The sequence below is a fragment of the Dipteris shenzhenensis genome, chromosome 2 (genome assembly GCF_047967505.1).
Source record: "Dipteris shenzhenensis isolate YYH24624 ecotype China chromosome 2, Dip_SZ_1.0, whole genome shotgun sequence".
In the NCBI taxonomy this organism is placed as follows: Eukaryota; Viridiplantae; Streptophyta; class Polypodiopsida; order Gleicheniales; family Dipteridaceae; genus Dipteris; species Dipteris shenzhenensis.
This window is the reverse complement of record NC_141597.1, coordinates 63,071,660-63,095,376: the sequence shown is the minus strand read 5'-3', so window position 1 is coordinate 63,095,376 and position 23,717 is coordinate 63,071,660. Positions and strand designations below refer to the sequence as shown.

General features: G+C 41.9%; 1 protein-coding gene across 2 annotated transcripts in view; it reads left to right on the top strand.

The window, feature by feature from the left end:
* LOC147905143 (uncharacterized) overlaps positions 1-22,236 on the top strand; it is a 31,260-nt gene extending 9,024 nt beyond the window's left edge. Inside the window, exons 9-13 of one of the 2 annotated variants that reach the window (XM_087390444.1) lie at positions 1,951-2,019; positions 2,142-2,191; positions 2,297-2,378; positions 15,639-15,733; positions 21,460-22,236. In XM_087390444.1, coding sequence (XP_087246570.1) covers positions 1,951-2,019; positions 2,142-2,191; positions 2,297-2,378; positions 15,639-15,733; positions 21,460-21,568 — 405 coding nt within the window. In that variant the 3' untranslated portion in view covers positions 21,569-22,236. Of the gene's footprint in view, positions 1-1,942; positions 2,020-2,141; positions 2,192-2,296; positions 2,379-15,638; positions 15,734-21,459 lie in introns of those variants that run through there. The other variant, XR_015542721.1, reaches the window with a different exon arrangement.
* The last annotated feature ends 1,481 nt before the right edge of the window (positions 22,237-23,717 follow it).

Here is a 23,717-nt window from a genome sequence, read left to right as displayed (position 1 = left end):
CCCTCACGATTTAAGGGTTAAGGGTACATTCGCATGGGGGGAGTCACCTCGGTAGGACACCCCGTTCTTCGTCGAAAGATCAAAATTTTCAGAGAAAAATCGGGCCTTTGCAGAGAGTGAAATCTTGTTGGGGCGAAACGTGGCTTTGCGTCTGTCTGCTGCAGTTTCGTGCAGACCAGATAACCTACCTGTCCTGTCCTCCCTTTCGTGGCACAATTGCAAATGTCGCACTTGCCATGTCTGATCTGCCGTGCACCTCTGTCCTCCATCTTCCTTGGTGGTCGCCCGTATAGCTCGCTACACGTCACGGCTTTGACCGTGCGCCTCCCTTGCATGACTTCTTTTCTGCGTTGCCTTCCGAACTGCTACCCGCATGCTGCTTTTCGCTTACCCTTCACGTCCTGTTCATGGACTGCGGTTGCTCTCATGCCAAATGTGAAGAACCGAATTCCTCGAGAATGCAAATGTGTGCAATGCATGCAGAATTTGAATGCCGATTGGGCATCCAATGGGGAAGAGCGCCCTTGTGAGAGCACTTGTTTCTCTTTTTGACCTACATGCAAGGTGTGAGAGAGATGGCATATGAATGGAAGGTGAATGGAGAGAATGCTACATGGTTCACAATGAAAGGGTGATACCCTCCCTTGAGATCACTCAAGTTCCATCTTCCCATTTACACCTACCCTTATTCTATGACCCATGCATCTACCATTCAATGCACCTTTCCCTTCCTATTGCCCCTAGGACCTAGACACGTGTGTGCACATTTTTATTAATAAAATAAGTGTCCATGTCCTAATTTGAAGCTGCTTGGAGTAGTGGCTCCAGCTCGACTAGTTCTATCTACTGAGATGGTCCACCACCATAACAAATTGGTCGGTGTCCATCATAAATACAAATACATGTTACACCATTGGTGTATAATATGTAATAATGGTCTAATGTCTACTAATCACGGATTAGTGATTTCTCTTGTCATGACGCAGCCTATCTCAGCTCTTCTCAGAGGGGATGGTTAGAGCCGAGGAGTCACTCTTGATATGGCTCACCGATACAAAGATCACGAAGACCAAGCCACAATGAGAGATGACTTGATAGACACATTTACCATATATCTTTGTAGCTCACCCGAGAGCCAATAGGGCACTTGGTTCATATTTTGAGTACTAGTTTTGAGTCTTGAGTTTGAGCTTTTGACCTTCTTAAGGGCCATAGCGAGCCCTTTGCCTTAGCCCACAATGGGTTGTATGGGTTACTCTTTTTGATTGTACTTTGTCTCGTAGGCCTGTGAGGCCTCCCGAAGACGTAAATACATCTCTCTCTCTTGCTTTTCTTCTTTCTCTCTTGCTCTCTCTTCGCATTTCTTCTTCTAAGTTTCTGCTTTGTTTCTTCCGTCCCGCTATCAGAATTTTTGTTGTTTGGTTGCGATTTCAAAGCTTAGTAAAAGCATGGGGTTTGCCCAAGAGATCCCATAATCTTTCAAGGCGGCAGCTTACAATTTTTTGTTACCTCATTTCTCTCTTCTTTCTTTTTCTCTTTTATTTTCTTTGTAGAATTTTGGACTTTAGAACAACAAAAACCTGAATTTGTACAATTGGATACATTCTAGTCTTACAAAGGTATATCTTTCAAGATGGCAGCTTATGCTTGGATACTGATGAGAACGTAAGTGTAGCTTTGCTTGCTAAGATATTATTCTTGTTTTTCTCATTTACTCATAATTTTCTAAAGTCGCTTACAATCTCCCTTGCTACCTTTGTTCCTTCACTTGTTCTATACAAAATTTTAATCTGTAAGATTGGATATATTCTAGTCTTATGAAGGTATACATTCACATATGGTGTGGTTTTATGTGCTGTAACATTGTGTTGCAGAGTTTGTCTCACTACTGTCTTAATGTGGTGATTCTGGAAATCCTCATGGTGATTGAATATTCATTCAGTTATTCAGGTTGCAGATTTTGGTCTTTCACGCATGAAGCATGCTACGTTTCTAACAGCAAAGTCAGGAAGGGGGACGGTACGTTGGTTTCTGTTTCTCTTATTTGCCTTTGTGTGGTTCAGAAGTTATGACTGATTTTTGGATTGCAATTGTTAGGTTTTGTTTTCGCTTGTTTTGACAGCTTCTTGTTTTACAAACAGCCACAGTGGATGGCACCAGAAGTGCTTCGCAATGAGCCTTCCGATGAAAAGTATGCTATTTTGCTGTTGATGTTTCTTTGGAGAGTTCATAGGCTATGAAGTTTCTGCGTTTGTTTGGAGTGTTTATAAGCTATAAGTTCCTGCTGTTGTCACAGAGCTGATGTGTATAGCTTTGGCGTCATCATGTGGGAGATAGCGACTGAGCAGGTTCCCTGGAATGGTCTCAATTCAATGCAGGTATCCTTAGCAAGTGGTGCTATCTATTTTTGTGATTTTGCAGTTTTTCTTTCTGTAATAATAAGTTGATGTTCAGTTGTTAATACAATCGTGTGGTCTTTAGAAAGCAAAATTTACAGAATTTAGTATGAGTCTGTTGAGTACAGTAAATTGAGGTTCTCATATAATTGTTTTTTCACTGAGCAAGGTTGGGTATTTCATCTTCTCACTGCTCAGGCTAACCAGTCTAGCTTTCATATATAAAGCACACAAAGCATGCATGCACATACCTAGTATTTGACGGGACCCAGATGGTGGCTGACATGTTGTGCCTTCTGTGTACCCAAGTACCTGACCCAGTAACCAACATCAATGACGGCCAATGCCATCTAGGATTTGGGATTTTGCAGTAAGCACCTGCTTAAGCAGGGATTAGTGGAAAGCAGCTAATGAAGCTGCTTGACTCTGCAAACTTTGGATCTTGAATCCACGTGTCTCAGCTATATATTCGAAATATCTATTCCTGAGATACATATAGTGATATACAGAGACAGAGATGTAGAGTTGCAGAGGCATATGAATGCAGATATAGAGAGACAGAGAGTAGAAGAGAGTTGTGTGTGTTTGTACGTACCTGCTGCCGTGGTTGGGAAGCTATTTGCGTATATTGCTGCTCTGTATTGAATTGAATGAGTTAGCTGCCGCAGTGAAGCTGTATGGGTTGGACGTTTAAGCTGTGAAGATGAATGGTACCAGAATGTTGTTTCTAGAAGCATCTCACTCTATGGGTTTCAACTTTGAATCTGTTGACAATTCGATTATTAGGAAGCACGACCATGATAGTTGTTGGATTAGGCAGCACGAGCATTATAGGGTTAGTGATTCGCTCCCTTAGTTATCAAGCAGCACAATTGTGTTAGCATCTCGCCAGACAGCACAAGTGGTCTTCTTATCTGATTTCTGGTCGGAGGTGATGCTTAGCTATTGACGCGAGCAAGCCAACCGTCATTTATGGACAGTGGTAGCTTGTTCGCTCGCCCATTTATGGACCTCTAGGTATAGCTTAATGTCTCTTACACTGAACGTAGCCCTCACCACAGTAATGTGAATACCAAGCCATCATTTTAGCTTCTCGTCTGGTCTCGTAAGTCGAGCTTCCTACCGAAGGACAACTTGGTGGGCTGCGGATCCGTCTCCATGGTCTCTAATGCCTGAGTTTGATCAGACATGGGAGTAGGCATGATTCCTTTCTTCCTTCACCTCCTGAGTCTCGCACTCTCGGTCCTCTTCAGCCTCGAGTCTTGCAGTTACAGGCTTCTTTGCTTCTTGAGTCTTGGATGCAGGCGTCTTTTGCTTCTTGAGCCTTGCAGTCTCATGTTTCTTGTGCTTCTTGGATGTGCTCTTCCTTGGCCTTTTGGGCAGGCCAGTCTTGTTCCTTCTTGGTGTGATCTTGATCTTCTCTCATCGTTTGCAGGTGTAGCATCTGGACAGACGTTCTTGGACTGTTGTGCCTGCATCTCCTTCATGATTTGCATCATTGCTACCACAGCCAATGCAGTCGTTTGTGCATTTGATGGCGGGGCTGGTGGTGGTGGAGGTGCTTCTAGCAAGGCTCCTCCTGGTTCGCCTCATCCTCCGGAGGGCTAAGTGCAAGGAGCGCCAGGAAGCCTCACATGGAAGAAAAGAAGGCTTAACATCATATGCAAGCAAAGAGATCTTGCTTTTCCCTAAGACACGTATGAAAAGACTCAAAATAGGCATTAACAACATAGTACTTTTCAACCTATTCCCATGTACGAAGACTTTGTATAAATGGATGCTCAAGTATGTGTGGGTGTGTGGATTTGTATGTGTGAGATCATACTTTTATACTATGGTCTACACCCACTGTTGGGCGCTGATGACGTCAGTGGGGATGTCATAGTAGCTAGTCCCAGCTATGCGTGATGGAGTTATGGTTTTCAATCTTATGAGTGACTATCGTGAGATTGAAACTGCACTATGTTGTGTTTTTAGAGGTTGAGTTTGGGAATGTTCTTGGATTCATCTAGGTATATAGTACTTTTCAACCTATTCCCAAAAAATCTTAAAATGAGAGACATGTATTGAATTGTATGCAGCCTTAACCATGGCCTTGCTTTTACTAGTAGTTGTATCGTCTCTCTTCAACACCCTCCCAAAGGAGGTTTCACTAAAGATTGTTTATTTCACCTTGTGAAGTTTTCGTCCAAGTTGTGGCCTGTTGGTATTGCGATAATTCTTTGCATCTTAAATGGTGCGTTGCCCTATCAGCTAGATTTAGATGCTCGTTTGGGAGAGACTAAAATGAAATTGTTTAGACTTCACAAGCAGTTGTAGCTTGAATGAACAGTTTTTGGACTACTTTTTGATTAGCCTTCTCCTTTAGTGCTAGCCTTCATCATGGTTGAGTTTGCCTTTCACCTCCGGATTGCCAACAGAAACTCAGTACGAAGACTTTGTATAAATGGATGATCAAGTATGCGTGGGTGTGTGGATGCGTGGGTGAGAGCATACTTTTACATCCACTGTTGGGCGCTGATGATGTCAGTGGGGATGTCATAGTAGCTAGTTCCTACTATACGTGATGGAGTTTATGGTTTTCAATCTTATGAGTGACTATCGTGAGATTGGAACTGCACTATGTTGTGTTTTTAGAGGATGAGTTTGGGAATATTCGTGGATTCATCTAGGTATATGCGTGATGGAGTTTATGGTTTTCAATCTTATGAGTGACTATCGTGAGATTGAAACTGCACTATGTTGTGTTTTTAGAGGATGAGTTTGGGAATGTTCTTGGATTCATCTAGCTTATGCTTCAGTTGTATTAGCAGACATGCCAATTTCACCTTGTGAAGTTTTTGTCCAAGTTGCAGCTTGCTAGTATTGCGATAATTCTTTCTATCTTAAATGGTGCGTTGCCCTATCAGCTAGATTTAGATGCTCGTTTGGGAGAGAGTAAAATGAAATTGTGTAGACTTCACAAGCATTTGTAGCTTGAATGAAGAGTTTTTGGACTACTTTTTGGTTAGCCTTCTCCTTTAGTGCTAGCCTTCGTCATGGCTGAGTTTGCCCTTCACCTCGGGAGTGCCGACAGAAACTCAGTACGAAGACTTTGTATAAATGGATGCTCAAGTATGTGTCGATGTGTGGATGTGTATGTGTGAGAGCATATTTTTATACTATGGTCTACACCCACTTTTGGGCGCTGATGACGTTGATGAGACTGGCAGAGCTACACTGAAATGCCCTTATAGCTAGATGAACAGTCACGTTTGCAAACACACTGAGAGGAAACACAATCCCAAGATGAACTCAAAACACCATGAATAGGAAAACACCGAGAAATACCATATACTGATAGCCACCAATAACTGTAGAAAATACAACAATGGAATGTGTAGAGATCACAACCTTCTAGAAATTAAAAAACTCGTAGATAGAACCCCCTGTAGGATCAGATAGAACCTTGCTTGCCAAAAAGACCGACTGGATGCCGTGGAACTCTGATGGGACCTTGGACCTTGACAACAATTCTTTACTTGGCTGTAGAGTTTCTCCTTTGCTTTAGAAACATTTAAAATCTTCAAGGATGCAAGCCTCTAAGCGAATCCACCACCCTTCACAATTCTCACTTGGTCTTTTATTCTAGCTTACATGTCAACCAAAGTGCTGCCCACGAAAAGGTCTCTTTCAAATCCTTTCTATGCAAGCTCAGCATGTATTTGCTGGCCCTTGTCTTTAGTCACCATGCTACCACAAGCTTTCAAGACACAAGCGAATGTGACAACATCAGGTAAGATGCCATCCAACTGCATATGTTCAAAACATGTCAGAGCTTCCTGATTAGATCCATGTTCAGCATATCCTGCAACTTGCGCACCGCAGTTTCCCTCCGATCTAAAAACCCACGATCAGCCGCTGCCCCAAGAATACGAACGCAACACCACCTCCTTCTTTGGTCTATAGTATGAAGATCTCCCAGAATTTTCAAGCCTTCGCAATGCTGACTGTAGTCATGAGAGACTCTGCAAAAAGGTAGGCACAACTCCCACTCTTCACCTCACAATCTATTGCAGTACTTAATTAGTCGTTGTGGACCTCCACCAACCCTTCGAACGTCCAGGAACTCCGCCCATATCCCCGGACCTTCACGACCTTCTAAATTTATACATGCTTACGATTAAACCGCCTCTCAAGCGCAAAAAACCTTCTCTACCAACTTGGCCACCCTCAAGGATTTCTGTCGTAGATGGAAATGGCCTGCAACCTTCCGTGAAAGCATATATTCGTGGCAAAAATATCTACGATCAATCTATTCTGACCTACCTTCAAAAGAGCTGCACTTGAAGCTAACCAGCCGTATCTGCTTGAGCTTGCTTTAGCTTTGGTCACAGACTGCAGCAAGCTGTTTGTAGTTCGTCGCCCATGAACCCCACTGAGCTACACTGAAGCTTGCATGACTAACTGCAGCGCCATACGTGCTGCTGTGAAAAATCGGCCACCTTGTAGTACTAGACCAAAGCCTCCCTCTTAGCAAAAATTTAACCGCCTGTACTAAAAAACAATACTGGAGCAAAGCTCCCTTGATTATTTGTGATGCTGATAGACCGTTGTGGGCTTCCTCAAGCTCCCTTAACCTTTTGCGAATCCTCTTATGAACCCCAAACAATGAGATTTCCCATCACAGGCCAGCCACAAAGGTTAGTAGCGTACTAACAAGCTTCCATGAGCTTACAACCACTGGAATAAACAAAAGACTGCGTACTGTGCCAGCAGCACCCTTCTTCACGTACTCACAATCTCTTAGGCAACTTAGTACTGATGAACAAGTTGGGCAACTCCCACAAACTGAAATGAGCCAGAAGCTCATGAAAGTGAATGATCAACTGCTCTCTTCAATCCAAGACGAGCACGAAGATGTCTTTGAACCAAGGCCATTCATCCTCCTTATAGGGATCCAACTAGTAGTTCCATTAACTCACGTCCTTCCTTTTCCATACAAAACCTTGGCCATTGATTGGCCCTTTTTCTACCACTAATGGGAGCCATCCCTTTAATTTCCTTTTCCTTGTGGCCCACTCCTTCCGTCTGTGGTTGTCCAAAGTGCTTCTTATCTGCAGTCTCTTTGAGAAAAGCACCAGTCCTTCTTCAGTGCCTTAGTGACCACTCCCTCCATCATCCATTCCATGTGCGAGTGCAAAATCCAAGGTCCACATCCGACTCCATGGGTCATCCAATCATCAACTTGGTGGCAAAGTTCTTGTCATCATCTTTTGCAATCAGGGTTCTTCATACAAGCGCATAGTTATTTTCAAAATATATGTTCAATACAAAAATCATCCCAAAATATGAAGAGGGCCAATGTCGTGATATACTCTAGCTACTATCTTCTATCCTATCCATGCTAGCTACACGTGCGCCTATTAGTGCTACTACCTCCTACATGTGAGTGCTTTTATTTGTGATTTACATAGCATATTTCATTTGATACAAAAAGAACCCAGTCGCACAAAAAAACCTATCATATTTTGCCCTCCCCCCAACTGCTAGAGCATGCACATGCTCAGCAGCACATGTTATGTCCTTCTGTCGTCATCCTGGATCAAATGGAAAAGATCAAATTGACCATTGCTTTAGCTTGTTGAAGAGATGGATTCTCCAGGATCAAAGACCTTTTCACTTGCCTTAACACCCTCATGTTTCCAGCTTTCGTCTTCATGATGCCATATTCTGCTATGCCTCACTTCATCTTCAATATGTTCCTGCACTGAGTAACCACTTGTGTATTCCTTTTTGACAACATCAAGATATTTTTCTTTATCTGCTACAAGGTCATCCTTCCTGGCATCTTTTGAAAGACTATTGCATTCTTGAACGTCTTGCATATGTTCTACCTCTATTTCCTCCACTAACTTTATAAAATCAAACCATGAATCATCTTTACCTTCCAACTCATCCTCACCATCCTTAGCTTCAGCTTCAACTTCAACATCTGGCAACAACATTCCCACTTCATCCCCACTTGAATCTGTGATGTCACTTTCACTCTCACTCTCTTCTTCAGTCTCACTTGAGCTGGTTTCTATATCTTCTCTTTCTTCTTCTTCTTCCTCTAGAAGCTTCCTATCCACCATGCTGAACTTTTTATGTAACCCTTCTTTATTCAACAAAGTAAGCGTTCCCTTCCCCCAATCTTGGATTGCTTTTACTAGTCTTAACCATGGCCTACCCAAAATTAGTGGAAAGGCTCCCATTCCGGCTGGCATGACATGACAATCGACCTTCATATCAACCCCAAAAACCCTCACATCCAAATCATTCAGGATCCCCAAGCATTTCACCTTGGAATGATTTGCTAGTCTGATCTTGTACCCCGATACTCCATTTAGTTTGAGGCCTAACCTTTCAACACAAGACTGTGTAATTACGCATACTTGGGCTCCACCATCAATATAGGCTTCTCCTATAGAATTTTCCTTACGCCAAGCATCTATCATAGGACATATATCGGGCAATTCTTCCAAAGATTGAACCCTTACCATCTTCTTCCTCTCCTGCTTTTGACTAGTCGCTTCCATTCTCTCCTTAGCCGAGGGCAAAGCTCCATCAACTGACCATATGAAATGTCCACTTTCTTACCTATCAAATCCTTCTAAAGAGAGTAATTTTCTTGAGTTCCTCCAAGCGGTAAATCCCCTATTTGAAAATGTCTTTGTGGTCTTGACTTCTTTTTGCTTGAAGCAAACTCCCCTTCCTTTTGTTTTCACTTCTTTGCATCACCGTGTCCATTCTCAGGCTCTTTTTCTCTTGCTCTTTTAACTGGCATTACTTTAGGATCCTCTAAGTGTATCGGTGACACATTAGGCTGCCTTTCATCTATCTGTCCTTTCCCTTTTTCCTCAGGTGTCATCCCACTTGTTCCAGGCATCCCCTTTATCTCTATTCCATAATCATTTGCACGATTATTTAAATTGCTTGGCAAAGGAAACATGTCTCCTCCTCTACGTGGAGGCTTATGACAATTTGGACTTGTATGGCCCTAATCCCCACAATTATAACAATTATAGGGTTCAAACCTTCTCTGATTAGCTCCTCTACTTGCTCTTGGATCCTGCCTGTTCCCTAAATTCTGGTACGGTGGCCTGGGCCCTCTTCCTTGTCCTCTTCCTACACCTCCCAAAAGATTGAGACTAAGGTTTTGGAACATGTCAACCACCTCATGCATTTCCTTACGCAAATTGTCATTCTCCGTATTCTTTGTTTCTCCTGGTGCAACCAAAGCGCCTATAGAAGGTTGTTCCTTCCTCCTCGGCATTTGCTGTACTCCTGTGGTCAACTGCTCCATTCTCATCATCTTCCATTCTTTTGCCTTTGCCAGATCCACAGCTTCTTGGAAATTAGCTACTGGTTTCAGTTCAAGCTTCATCCGCAAAGGGCCTCTAAGTCCTCAAATGAATTTCTCCTTCTTCAACATGGCAAGTGGCTGCTCATTCTCTCGTGGCACACACCAACGATCCCACAAGCGGCTGAAGTCCTGAATATATGCATCAAGGCGACCTCTTTGCACTAAATTTTGTATTTCATGCCACAACTTATTCGGATCCTCTACCCTCCTGTAATGCTGTAAAAAAGCATCCCTTGCCAATTCAAAAGTTACCTCTACCGGTGGATTATTTGCTGCTTGAGCGGCTTCGTAAGCATGAAACCATCTCCTTGCTTCATCTTGCACACAGTACGTGAAGATCCGTAACATGAAGGTTGCATCTTGCCTATTCTTGATCAAACAAGTAATTTCCAACTGTTCCATAAACTTCTCAGCATCCTCGCTTGGTATCCCATGAAACAACTAGAAGTCCTGAGCCATGCTTTGTGATGATCAACCACCAATGATTCCGATCTTATAAACTGAAGGTCCAGCCAGAGACCGATCCTCCGTGGAGGCACCAAAAATGTGATGAGACTGGCAGAGCTACACTGAAATGCCTTCATAGCTAGTCACGTTTGCAAACACACCGAGATGAAACACAATCCCAAGATGAACTCAAAACACCATGAACAAAAAAACACCGAGAAATACCATATACTGATAGCCACCAATAACTGTAGAAAATACAACAATGGAATGTGTAGAGATCACAACCTTCTAGAAATCATAAATCTCGTAGATAGAACCCCCTTTAGGATCAGATAGAACCTTGCTTGCCAAAATGACCGACTGGATGCCTTGGAACTCTGATGGGACTTGGACCTTCACAACAATTCTTTACTTGGCTGTAGAGTTTCTCCTTTGCTTTAGAAACATTTAAAATCTTCAAGGATGCAAGCCTCTAAGCGAATCCACTACCCTTCACAATTCTCACTTGGTCTTTTATTCTAGCTTACATGTCAACCAAAGTGCTGCCCACGAAAAGGTCTCTTTCAAATCCTTTCTATGCAAGCTCAGCATGTATTTGCTGGCCCTTGTCTTCAGTTGCCATGCTACCACAAGCTTTCAAGACACAAGCGAATGTGAACATCAGGTAAGATGCCATCCAACTGCATATGTTCAAAACATGTTATCGCTTCCTGATTAGATCCATGTTCAGCATATCCTGCAACTTGTGCACCATAGTTTCCCTCCGATCTAAAAACCCACGATCAGCCGCTACCCCAAGAATACTGACGCAACACCACCACCTTCCTTGGTCTATAGTATGAAGATCTCCCAGAATTTTCAAGCCTTCGCAATGCTGACTATAGTTATCAGAGACTCTGCAAAAAGGTAGGCACAACTCCCGCTCTTCACCTCACGATCTATTGCAGTACTTAATTAGTCGTTGTGGACCTCCACGAACCCTTCGAACGTCCAGGAACTTCGCCCATATCCCCGGACCTTCACGACCTTCTAAATGTATACATGCTTACGATTAAACCGCCTCTCAAGCGCAAAAAACCTTCTCTACCAACTTGGCCACCCTCAAGGATTTCTGTCGTAGATGGAAATGGCCTGCAACCTTCCATGAAAGCATATATTCGTGGTAAAAATATCTACGATCAATCTATTCTGACCTACCTTCAAAAGAGCTGCAGTCGAAGCTAACCAGCCGTATGTGCTTGAGCTTGCTTTAGCTTTGATCACAGACCGCAACAAGCTGTCTGTAGTTCGTTGCCCATGAACCCCACTGATCTACACGGAAGCTTGCATGACTAACTGCAGCGCCATACGTGCTGCTGTGAAAAATCGGCCACCTTTTAGTACTAGACCAAAGCCTCCCTCTTAGCAAAAATTTAACCGCCTGTACTAAAAAACAAAACTGGAGCAAAGATCCCTTGATTATTTGTGATGCTGATAGACCGTTGTGAGCTTCCTCAAGCTCCCTTAACCTTTCGCGAATCCTCTTATGAACCACAAACAATGAGATTTCCCATCACAGGCCACCCACAAAGGTTGGTAGCGTACTAACAAGCTTCCATGAGCTTACAACCACTGGAATAAACAAAAGACTGCGTACTGTGCCAGCAGCACCCTTCTTCACGTACTCACAATCTCTTAGGCAACTTAGTACTGATGAACAAGTTGGGCAACTCCCACAAACTGAAATGAGCTAGAAGCTCATGAAAGTGAATGATCAACTGCTCTCTTCAATCCAAGATGAGCGCGAAGATGCCTTTGAACCAAGGCCATTCATCCTCCTTATAGGGATCCAACTAGTAGTTCCATTAACTCACGTCCTTCCTTTTCCATACAAAACCTTGGCCATTGATTGGCCCTTTTTCTACCACTAATGGGAGCCATCCCTTTAATTTTCTTTTCCTTGTGGCGCACTCCTTCCATCTGTGGTTGTCCAAAGTGCTCCTTATCTGTAGTTTCTTTGAGAAAAGCACCAATCCTTCTTCAGTGCCTTAGTGACCACTCCCTCCATCATCCATTCCATGTGCGAGTGCAAAATCCAAGGTCCACATCCGACTCCATGGGTCATCCAATCATCAACTTGGTGGCAAAGTTCTTGTCATCATCTCCTGCAATCAAGGTTCTTCATACAAGCTCATGGCTATTTTCAAAATATATGTTCAATACAAAAATCATCCCAAAATATGAAGAGGGCCAATGTCGTGATATACTCTAGCTACTATCTTCTATCCTATCCATGCTAGCTACACGTGCGCCTATTAGTGCTACTACCTCCTACATGTGAGTGCTTTTATTTGTGATTTACATAGCCTATTTTATCTGATACAAAAAGAACCCAGTCGCACAAAAAAACCTATCAACGTCAGTGGGGATTGCATAGTAGCTAGTCCTTGCTATGCGTGATGGAGTTTATGGTTTTCAATCTTATGAGTGACTATCGTTTTAGAGGATGAGTTTGGGAATGTTCTTGGATTCATCTAGGTATATATTGTTTACCAATGTCATCCATATAGTGAAACAAACTACTTATATAGCCTCAAGCTTGGCTATATTGTTACAAAACAGACCATACCTCTCGAGCAATAAAAGATCAAGCTTGGGCAATTTAGTCAAATCACCAATAATAGTGGTGCCAACGTACTTTTCAAAAGAATGGGGGTTACCGCCTAAGGAAAACTTGTAACCCCTATAGTATGCGTTAAAAATATGTAGGTTTCTAAGCATTCAAATTGAGCATCAAAGTATTATAAATGAGGGTTAATACTAGAGCTCAAGAATTCAGGGTATGTCAAACCAGCAATCACAAACTAGGTCAGCCACCAATGCGCACAGAAACAAGTCTACATTCCATGCACGTGCTCACATCATACCTGAGCCAGAGGTAGTACTTGCATAGAACCATAAAAATCAAAGATATAACAGAGATGGCATTGTATTTATTTCTTTAGCTTCCCAAGCTGTATTGAAGATCGCAATGTTGCCCCTTGCAATGGTTTCCCATGCAACCTCTATAGCTATGACTTTTGCCAATCATGCACGATTGGCTTCATGGAGATTGACCTTGTAGTCCCTCGAACACGTCTTACCTCTCATCCATTTTTTGAGCTTGACATTCCCAAAAAATGACTAATCAAGGGTGTGTTAGAAGTTCATTAGGAATAAGCTCCTTGAATTGTTTGTTTGGTTTCATGGTCAGACATTGCTCATATAATTTTTTCTTCACGTGTAAAAAGTTTTACTTTCAATCTTCGCTAGTTTAGATTAAGTCTGCAACAAAGACGTATGCTAGTAGTTCTATACCTCAAAATCTTTTTTTTTTTTGAACTTCAAAACTTTTGCAAGTCCTTTGGGTTCATTTGCAAACAAGTCTTCCTCATATTTGTGTAGCTTAGATCCATAAAAACCCTCAAAAACCTAGATTCATATTCAATTTTCTTTTTTTCATCTTTGTTCTTTCCTTTTTGCTATAAGTTTTTGTTGTTTGGGTTGGGATTTCAGAGCTTAGTAAGCATTGGGTTTACCAAGTGGCAAAGAGATTCTGGAATCTCTCAAAACCTAGATGGCAGCTTATGCTTGGGTATTGATGGGAACATAAGCGTAGCGCTATGTACTTACTAATTTATTTTTATTTTTTTATTTTTCTCATGTATAAGTCTGTTTAAAGTCGCTTACAAACTCCCTTTTTCCTTTGTCTTTTGTTTTGGTTTATAAAATTTTTGTAAGATTGGATATATTCTGCTCTTATGAAGCTATATATTCTTTGTACATGGCTATAACCTGCACACCATTGAGGTTGTGTTGTACGTCTCACTCAGCTCTTACAAATATTAAGGAGCGCTTACAATGCTTTTAAGCCCTTTATACACTCCTCTAGTAATGTGGACCCCCTAGCCTCTCTTAGCTTGTACACACCCTCATCTCTGAGTATAGCCACGGCCGACACCCTCATGTCTCTTAGCTTGTGCACAGCCTCATCTCTCAGTATTGCCTTTGAACTGTCTTGTTTGTCCACTCGAGAAGGTTGTGAAGGGTCAGCATAGTGTTTGTCTCTTTCCTATGGCAGTCATTTTTTTCCTCCAGACTTTACTGGAGGATTCTAGTACTCTTTGTTGTATGAGCTCTCTTGCTATTACTTTACCTGATGGTCGGACTCTTTGACACCTATTTCCATCCTTTCAGCCAGCGAAGTAGCCGTCATAGCCATATGGGGATTCGGGAAGTCTGTTTAGGTCCATCTTCTTGATTTTAAAAATATTTCCCCTGCCAAAAGTAGGCAGCCTATCTTAGGTAGCAAAAATTGGATGAACAGTTCTATGTGAGAGAGAAACGTCTTCTTTGTTGTCAAAGAAGAAAACGAGATGTTTTGGGAGGAAGGAGGTAAAGGGAAAGGAAGAGGCGAGGCTGCTTGGTCGAGCAAGCAGAGTTAAAAACATGTAGTGAAAGGGAAAAAAAGAAATAGCAGCAGATGTGCTAGGAGGAACAACTGACATATATGTTTTTTTCAGAGTTTATATTTTTTCAGAGTTCGTTTCTAGGAGAGAGATGCATTTGGGAATGTTTTGCATTAATACTCATCTATGTTCTTGCTATATTAGCAGAGATGTAGATTTTATCTGATCTTTGGGTCAAGTTGTACTGTGTTGATTCTATGATTCCTGCTTCTATTTCAGTGATGCATTGCTGCCTAATGAAGTACTACCCATTCCAAGCTTTCCTGCTTAGAAATTTTTGTTCGGAGATACTGAAAGCACGGTTGTGTCTTCACGAGCACATGTAGCTTGATGAGATTTTGTACACTATCGTGCGTTTTTCTTTGCTAGCTCTTCACATGACTGCATTGTCCTTCATTGCCTAAGTATTGATGAAAACAAAGTTCAAAGGCCTCTGTACAAAGGGAAGCCATGGTAGGTGCGAATATGTGTGACACTCGATAGCTTTTTTTTATGCGAGATCTGCAGCAACTGGTGGTTGCTTTAGGTCATACTAGCTAGTTCTTGGAGTTGATGCCTTTAAACCTTGTGGGTGACTATTATGAGCTTAAAGCTTTGGTGTTTTATTTTGCTTTGCATGAGACATGTAGACTGTTCATGGAAGCAAACATTGTCGTCAATATGACTCAGGGTTGTTTACAAAGGGTTGCAGAAAGTGTTACTAGCATGTGACTGGATCTTGGAGCTTTGGCTTGCAAGAGGAGAACATCTTACCTGATGATGGTTTAAGAATATTGGATTTTTGTAGTTAAAGTTAGCTCTAGATTTAGCTATAAAATGAACAGCCTTTGATACTTGAGGTGAAAGGTATTATACCTGTTCTGTTACACAACTTGTGGGTTGAAAACTCCTACATTAACCACAATTTCTGTTGCACAGGTGGTTGGAGCTGTAGGATTTATGAATCGCAGATTACATACACCTGAGGCTTTGGATTCGCAATGGGTTGCCATGATGGAGGGCTGCTGGCATAGGTACTACAATTGTATCCGTCGACTGTATATGAATGCCTGCTGTTTTTATGCTTAGTGTAAATGAATTGCATGATGATATCCCTAAACACGAATTGCAATGAGTTTGTTTGATTAACCCTGAACCAATATCCGATAACTTGTTAGAATGAATGGTATTGGACAAAAGGATCTCATCAAGATTCCTCCCATCACGAAAACCCATAATTCCATTAACCTTAATTCTTAGGGATTTGGGACCTAGGACCTCATTATGTGGATTATTGAATAAGCAGACATCTAATGACCTATATAGTGAAAAAATCATCATTCAATCAATTTATATTGTATTACAAATCATCTAGTCGTGTATGTTTTTATCCGACTTTGAAAACATTGTACTCAATCCTTTGAACATAGTTGCATTCCAATGGAAGCTCTTTGGTTTAAAGCACTTGTGAGATAATGAAGCTTTTTCACTATAGAAATGACGAAAATGGTGAAGTTTATTTCATGAAGGTTTTTACAAAGGGGAGGCATGACTTTTTGATCAGCCTTCTCCTTTAGTGCTAGCCTTTGCTGTGCACCTCTGGAGAGCCACAGAAACTCAGTACGAAGACCTTTGTATAGATTGATATCAGCTCAAGTATGTGTGGGGGTGTGGATTTGTATGTGTAAGAGATATGTCCCCACTATGGTCTACACCCATTGTTGGTCTCTGATGATGTCAGTGGGAATGTCATAGTAGCTAGTCCGATGGAGTTTATGGTTTTCAATGTTATGAGTGACTATCATGAGATTGAAACTGCACTGTGTGGTGTTTTTAGAGGATGAGTTTGGGCATTTTCTTGGATTCATTTAGAGATATGGATTAGAGAGTAACATAAAGTTTTACATACATTATTATAACCTCATAATTTTATTAGCCAAATAGCAACATCAAAAGTTGAAAGGTATTTATGAATAGCGACTAATTGTATTGTAGTATAGACCTATTGCCTTAGCCAAGTAGAGAAGTATTCATGTTTCGAATTACAATACTCCATTATGGAAACATCATTTAACATAATAGAACTAGCATTGCTGGACAATATAGACTAGTCTAGGGCATGTATTAGCGGACATGCAAATTTCACCTTGTGAAGTTTTCGTCCAAGTTGCGGCCTGCTGGTATTGCAATAATTCTTTCTATCTTAAATGGTGCGTTGCCCTATCAACTAGATTTAGATGCTCGTTTGGGAGAGACTAAAATGAAATTGTTTAGACTTCACAAGCAGTTGTAGCTTGAATGAAGAGATTTTGGACTACGTTTCGATTAGCCTTCTCCTTTAGTGCTAGCCTTCGTCGTGGCTGAGTCTGCCCTTCACCTCCGGAGTGCCGACAGAAACTCAGTATGAAGACTTTGTATAAATGGATGCTTAGGTATGTGTGGGTGTGTGGATTTGTATGTGTGAGAGCATATTTTTATACTATGGTCTACACCCACTGTTGGGCGTTGATGACGTCAGTGGGGATGTCATAGTAGCTAGTCCTTGCTATGCGTGATGGAGTTTATGGTTTTCAATCTTATGAGTGACTATCGTGAGATTGAAACTGCACTATGTTGTATTTTTAGAGGATGTGTCATTCGAGAGGATCTCTAGCAGCTACACACCTTTAGGACTTGGTTGGAGCCGAGGGAGCTCCCAGTGAAGCTGAGTTTTCACAGAGATTATTGTCTTTGTATTCCGGAGGAGGGATTCATCACACCACCAGGATACACTGAGCTTCATATGCCTCACTCACTACGGATCTCCATCAAATAGTTTCGGGTATCATCACATCGCCTCCGCATAGAGAGCGCCAGAGTAGAGGGGATTCCTAGGGAGCATTGCTTATGCATATTGTGCGACTGTCAGGAGGTTGAGTCGGAGGAGCATTTTATTTTCAGGTGCCCAGTGTACTATGAGATCCGAGGTTGCTACCACTGCCTCTTCAGAGACGGCTCTGGGCTCCTTTCTAGATTCCTCGCCTACCCAGATCAGAGATGCCTCGCGGCCTTTATTCACGAGGGGGTCCGACATAGAGAGTACTTACTGAGGCGACGACGAGGCTTGGCCACATCATCAGACACCTCTCAGAGCAGGATCACCGAGTTCTTCCCATCGAGTGACATTGATCATCCAGTCTCTAGCCGCAGACGTGACAGAGACCTTTACCCGACGATCGTAGCACGACACACGAGACATCGAGGGGGGACACAGATCACTCTGGGGGACCTCCTGTCATTGTTTAGACCCGGGATACGTCCCATGGGAGTCACAGTGGCTCTAGTCTTGTGTCGAGCCTCGTCCAGGAGACCGAGACGCACGGCACACCTTGACGGGCGTCGGGCGCCAACGTCCCATCACCAGCTATGCACCAGCCAGGGCGACATGACATACAGAGGATTCCGCTCTGCTCCAGTCCTTTTCTTTTCTTTTCATTGTTACATCCAGATGTATTTGATTATGTATGATCAGACTTAGGGTTCAGCACGGGTGATGATGCTCGTTTCAGTAGCTCCACCCTTACTGTGATTTGTATCAGGTTTTCTTTTAGTCTCATAGACCCATCGGTCTTCCGAAGACTCTAATAAAATTTCTTTCTTTCTTTTCTCCTAGCCACTGTAGCGCGTGAGAAGCCGTGAATACTATAGCCTTTGATATTGTGACTGAGAGGCAAAGTTTGATCCATCTATAGCCTTTGTGCATCTGATGGTCCATATGTGCCATACAGTAAGACTGGCAACGATCTTCTAGGCCATTTCCACAGAAGAAGATAGGTCCATGCAATGAAATTGGTGGTACTATATCCTGGTGATAAGTTGAGGGACTCCTCTCTAGGACAAGATGGCCCCTATCCGAATTGGCGCCCTTGTAAGGTTTAATAATTTCTCACTTGCACGCCTGTATTATTTTAAATGTGAGACTTGATTTCTGGCACATAGGACTTGGTATTAAGTACAGTACATAGATTACACTCTTGGATTTTATGACTTGCATTGGGTAGGCAATATAGATTCAAGGGCTTCCTGTTTTGGCTAGTGTTTCATGCTCAGAACACATACCTTGGATAGTAATAAATAACTTACAACAACGCACATTCATAGAGGCAAAAGTACAGGGCTGCTGCTTGCATAGAAACATGAGGGGTAGTTCTGTGGGATGATCTTTGATCTTCGGATTGTAACTTTATGCCAAAGCATTTTGCTGAAACACAGAAGTGGCCACCTTTATTCCATTTGTCAGTTCCCTTCAAGGACAATCCTATCAAAGCTCCTTTGCAATAACATCATATTAGAATGTCTTTAAAGAAGCTGTCTGTCCTATCTTTTTTAGTATATATTATTTCTCAAATTTCTCAGGCAAAGCATAATACCCTTTGTGGACACATCCACTACTCAGATTTCTCAGCTCTTCACTTTCTATCAAATATTTGGGGCCTCCACATGCTTACGCATTAGTGTACATGCTCTGGTGAATGAAAGTTCTGGCATCTCCTCAGGTCAATCACAGAGCCGCTGGCTTGTATATGTATGGCTGGAATGATAGACAGCGTGTGAAAGTCTAGCTTCATTCATTGCTGATGACTACTAGGAAGCAATTCCTGAGATGAGGGATGGTGCTGATATTTTCTATTTCTGCTCCTGTGGGTTTCTGTTTCTGAGAACGCATGGACAGTTTCAATAATAGAACTCCTCTTAGCTTTCAGCATAGTTGCAAAGAAACTCATTTAGGCAAATGTTTGCCAATGTTGAAGTTGTGTTTGCAAACCTGTAAATTTTTAAATGTGCAAAATTTGGGGCTTCGTGAGCATTGGCCGCTCAATGAGTTACTGTTCGTCTGGTGAGTTGCGTCTCCTAGAGTTTGGTACTAATGTCTTGCATTTATTGATGTTCCGCAATCATATTAGTGTTTAGGCTTGAGTTTTCTTTCTATGCTTTACTTCAGACCTAGCAGTCTTGGCTGTATGGGATTTTATAATGTGACAAAGGCTGAGAACACATAAATTCATGAATGTCTCATGTTGTTGCTCTCACAGTTGACCTGTATTTTTCAAGTGGCAGGTTCTAATTTGAGAGTCCAAACTTAAAACTCACTGGTTTTCTAGTTTGTAGTTACTGTGTTTTGTGTTGAGTGTGATGTTTGAATTTAACTCGGAGGCAGGAAGGGAAATATCATATAAAACTCAATATATTGCAGGTATTTTATTATGCCCATGCTTTCTTCAACCAGGGTCAGCATTTAAACATTGCAAACATTTTTCTGCAACTATGTCTTGCAGTTGAATAATTGTTTGGGGGGATCCATGTCTTGCAATTCAGTTTCACTCAAAAAAAATTAAAACTAATGGAGATTCGATCCAACAAGCTGCAGTTGTACTACTAACAAAGGGAAAATTTGTTGATACTCATAGGCATAATCTAGGCCTCACGATATAATTCTTGTCCTGGATTCTCTAAAGGCGTAGCCTTGATCTACTGCTACCTTATCTAACCCAGAGGTAAGGGGGATGGCAAAAAGAGAGGGGTGAGGAGCAAGGAGAGAGGTGGTTAGAGAGAGGCAAGAGGGGCAAGAGACGAGTGAAAAGGGAGGGAGGATGATGGAAGGTTGAGGTGAAAGGGGAGGGAGGCCTCATGCAAGGAAAGGGCTGAAGGGAGACAAAGGAAGCAATGCAAGAGAAGCAGAGAAAGGGACGCGATGGAAGGGGGCGAGAAGAGGGAGATAAGGCAAAGAGAGAGAGATTTTTTGGGGGAGAGAGTGGGGGAGCAGGTCCGTACCTTGATTTTTGCATTGGTGGGGTTTATTAATCAAATAAACCTTATCCATGGTCAATTTCAAAAAACAAGTCAGGATCAAATGTGGCACATGAGCTATTTCCCCCTTTTTTTGTGAAAATAAATGAAATTAAATTAGAAATGGGATGCTTTATTGTTTTTTTGTGAAAAACAGGGAAAAGAATTCAACTTTGAGGTGGCAAAGAAGGATGGTCACTCTGTGTGTGTGTGTGTGTGTGTCTCTCTCTCTCTCTCTCTCTATCTATCTATCTATCTCTATCTGGTGTGTGTGTTTCTTTCTCTCTCTCTTTCTCTCTGTATATCTATATATGTGTGTGTGTGTGTATGTTCAGGCGGCTTTAAGCATTGATGTAATTGACGTGTCTGATAGAGGCAATTTTGCGCTATTCTCTGTCCTGGTACCTGCTGACTATATATGCCACTACCATGTTTTTTGTTTCATTAGCCAATACCACACCAAAACCATGATGCTATTCCTTCGTTTCGTTTCTGCTTCTTCGTGTCTTGAACTTTCTATCTCTATTTTACAGTACGAACAAGATGGAGCAGTTACTGAACCACAATGAACAATGATTTCATGTGCCCAAAGAAATTGAATCTCAAAAAGTGATGTGATTTAGCAAGTTTCTTTACGTTACAATAGCATCATATACTAGTGTTTTAAAAGAGTATGCCTGTCCTTTTCCTTTTACTTCTCACATTTCTCAAGCAAACCTTGATACCTTTATGTGGCACGTTCCCTTCCCAGCTTTCTCAGCTCCACCATCAAGACTACACTATGACTTGGTTTCTTAGTCGTATTTAGAAAAATCTTTGCACGCCATTTCTTGCTCTCAACTTTGAAATATTATGGATTACTGCGAAAATTGGTTGATACTAAAGTTGGTTGTTATACAGTTAATGAATATCTCTATTGGGCTGTTTGTTGCAGTGATCCAGGATGCCGGCCGTCTTTTCAAGAAATTACTGATCGCTTGAAAGACATGCAGAAACAGTTTTCCAGCTTTGCATCAAGACCTCTGCCTTCTGCTGTTCACTAAGATATACGTATATGCAGGTTGCTTTAGAGTCATTTGTATATATCTTCTCCATATCAAGTACTCGAAAGGAGATGCAATCTTCACGGTATGCCCTTTTTCTTTTCCATCTGAAGTTCTTTGGAAGTGCTGGTGGAAACCCTCAGCAGTTCTGCTGCAGAGCCCCCTTTTTGGAGCCATATTTTCTGCCATTGGATATTGAAAATGCGAATGGAAGTGTTCAAATGCAGTAATTGTAAGCGTTGTTTGTTTTTACATCAATATTTCGCTAGCTTTAACACAATATGTGCAGCTGTCTTGTGACTATTAGTAATGCATTGAGAAGTCTGTATGTACTTGTGTTATGTCCAACAGCTGAATTTAACGTTCAATGTCCCTTTTGCCCTGAATATGTTCTCCTATTCTAAAATGAACGTATACCAGGCAGGGGGAGAGAGAGAGAGAGAGAGAGAGAGAGAGAGAGAGAGAATCCCACACCCCTACCTCTCGAGCCTCCTTGAGCGGCTGTAACCTGAAGGCTGGCTCAATGCACAGGGTGGGGTTCGTAACTCCTTTTATGTCTCAAGGCAATAATTTTCACTGTCTCATATGGTTGTATCCTGACGCTTGCGGCTACTTGCCCCTTTTTGGTGACATGATTTTTTGATTCTTTTAACCAAGGGACATAGTAATGACGTTTTTAAGTTCTGCATGCTGTCATATGGAAATTTTTGGTAGTGGATGTAAAATTGTTCTGCAACTATTACCCCTCCCTTATAGAAGAGAGTAGGGTGGTGTAGAATTTGAACATGTGACGTTTCCATTTGTTATTTAAATTTTGAGTTGTATTAGAGGTGATAATATCTCTTTTCTACTTTCTTAATAGTAAAATTGTTTAACGGATGTCGCACTTAACATTGCACATAGATATAGAGAATAGGGTATCAGCATGGTTCTAAGCCTTGTCATTGGCATGGTGCTTCATTCGCAAGACCTTCAAAGTCTACCATGTGCAAGAAAGTCATTACCTTTCTCTAGCTAGAATGGCATCACCACAAATCAAATGCTATATTCCAAGTGAAACCTAGGGCTTTCCTAGAATATATTTTGATAAGAACATGCAAGATTGTTGTCCCTTAAAGTGAGACCATTCAAGACCAGCATAGGATGGTCCCCACTTGGTTCTCATAATGTATCAATGAAGAAGGGTTCACCTTGATAGTTTGAGGTTCTAGTGTGGTTATGGATGCCTTACTGGGCGTTTGGTCCCCTTCACTCCAATTGCTGCATGCTCGACTTGGCTGGTGTCCACTCTTTCGATCTCGTGTACGACCTTGGCTGTGGTGATGCCCGCCTCCTTGTTGCGATACCATTTATTTACCCTTCAAAAAACTCTCATCAATTTATCTTTTTCACCTTTGTCCCGAGAATCGTACATGTGTTTGAAAACACAACTCATGGTGTTATGCTGTTGCTGTAGATGCTAAGCTTCATGGTGACAGCTAATGGAGTTGAGTTGGGCCCCCAATGTTGCATTATGCAGTTTACCCCACCTCCGAGAGAAGCTTCCTGCTGGTGCTGGAGTAGCTTCCTTCTATTGGTCTATTGCAGGTGTCTACCCTTCAAGCTCAACATGAGTAGATGGGATTGATCTTTACCTTTATAACGCAAGCTTCTGAAGAAGCCAATGGGTTATTGCTTAAGCATGATGGATAGGGCATAGCATGCTTATTACTTCAAAAACAGCCATATAAAACTCTCAATGAATTGCTTTTCTAGACATGGTAAAGAGCAACACACCCCAAGGACAATGTTGAAAGAGCAGGCCATGGAATCTCATCATCTCTGTAGTCAAACTAAGTCAATTTCTTTCTGTAGATTGTAGTGTACACGTCTAAAACTGCTTGGATAGTACAATCCTTTTGACATTATCTAGACATGCGTGGCATAGTGGTGTGTGTGTTTGTGCAAGTGCTGGCATGTGCCTGCTGGTAATGTTTGGGCATGCAAGTGTCTTTTTTCCCCAATTTATTCTACTCTCCTAATGCATGCACTGTGCTAAGCCTGTGTTGATTGGTTCGTTCATTCATGAGTTATGCTTTTAACTGAAATGCGCAGTGGATGTTGTGAGCTATATCATTAGGTTAGGCTGCAGAAGGCTGGATATGTTCCT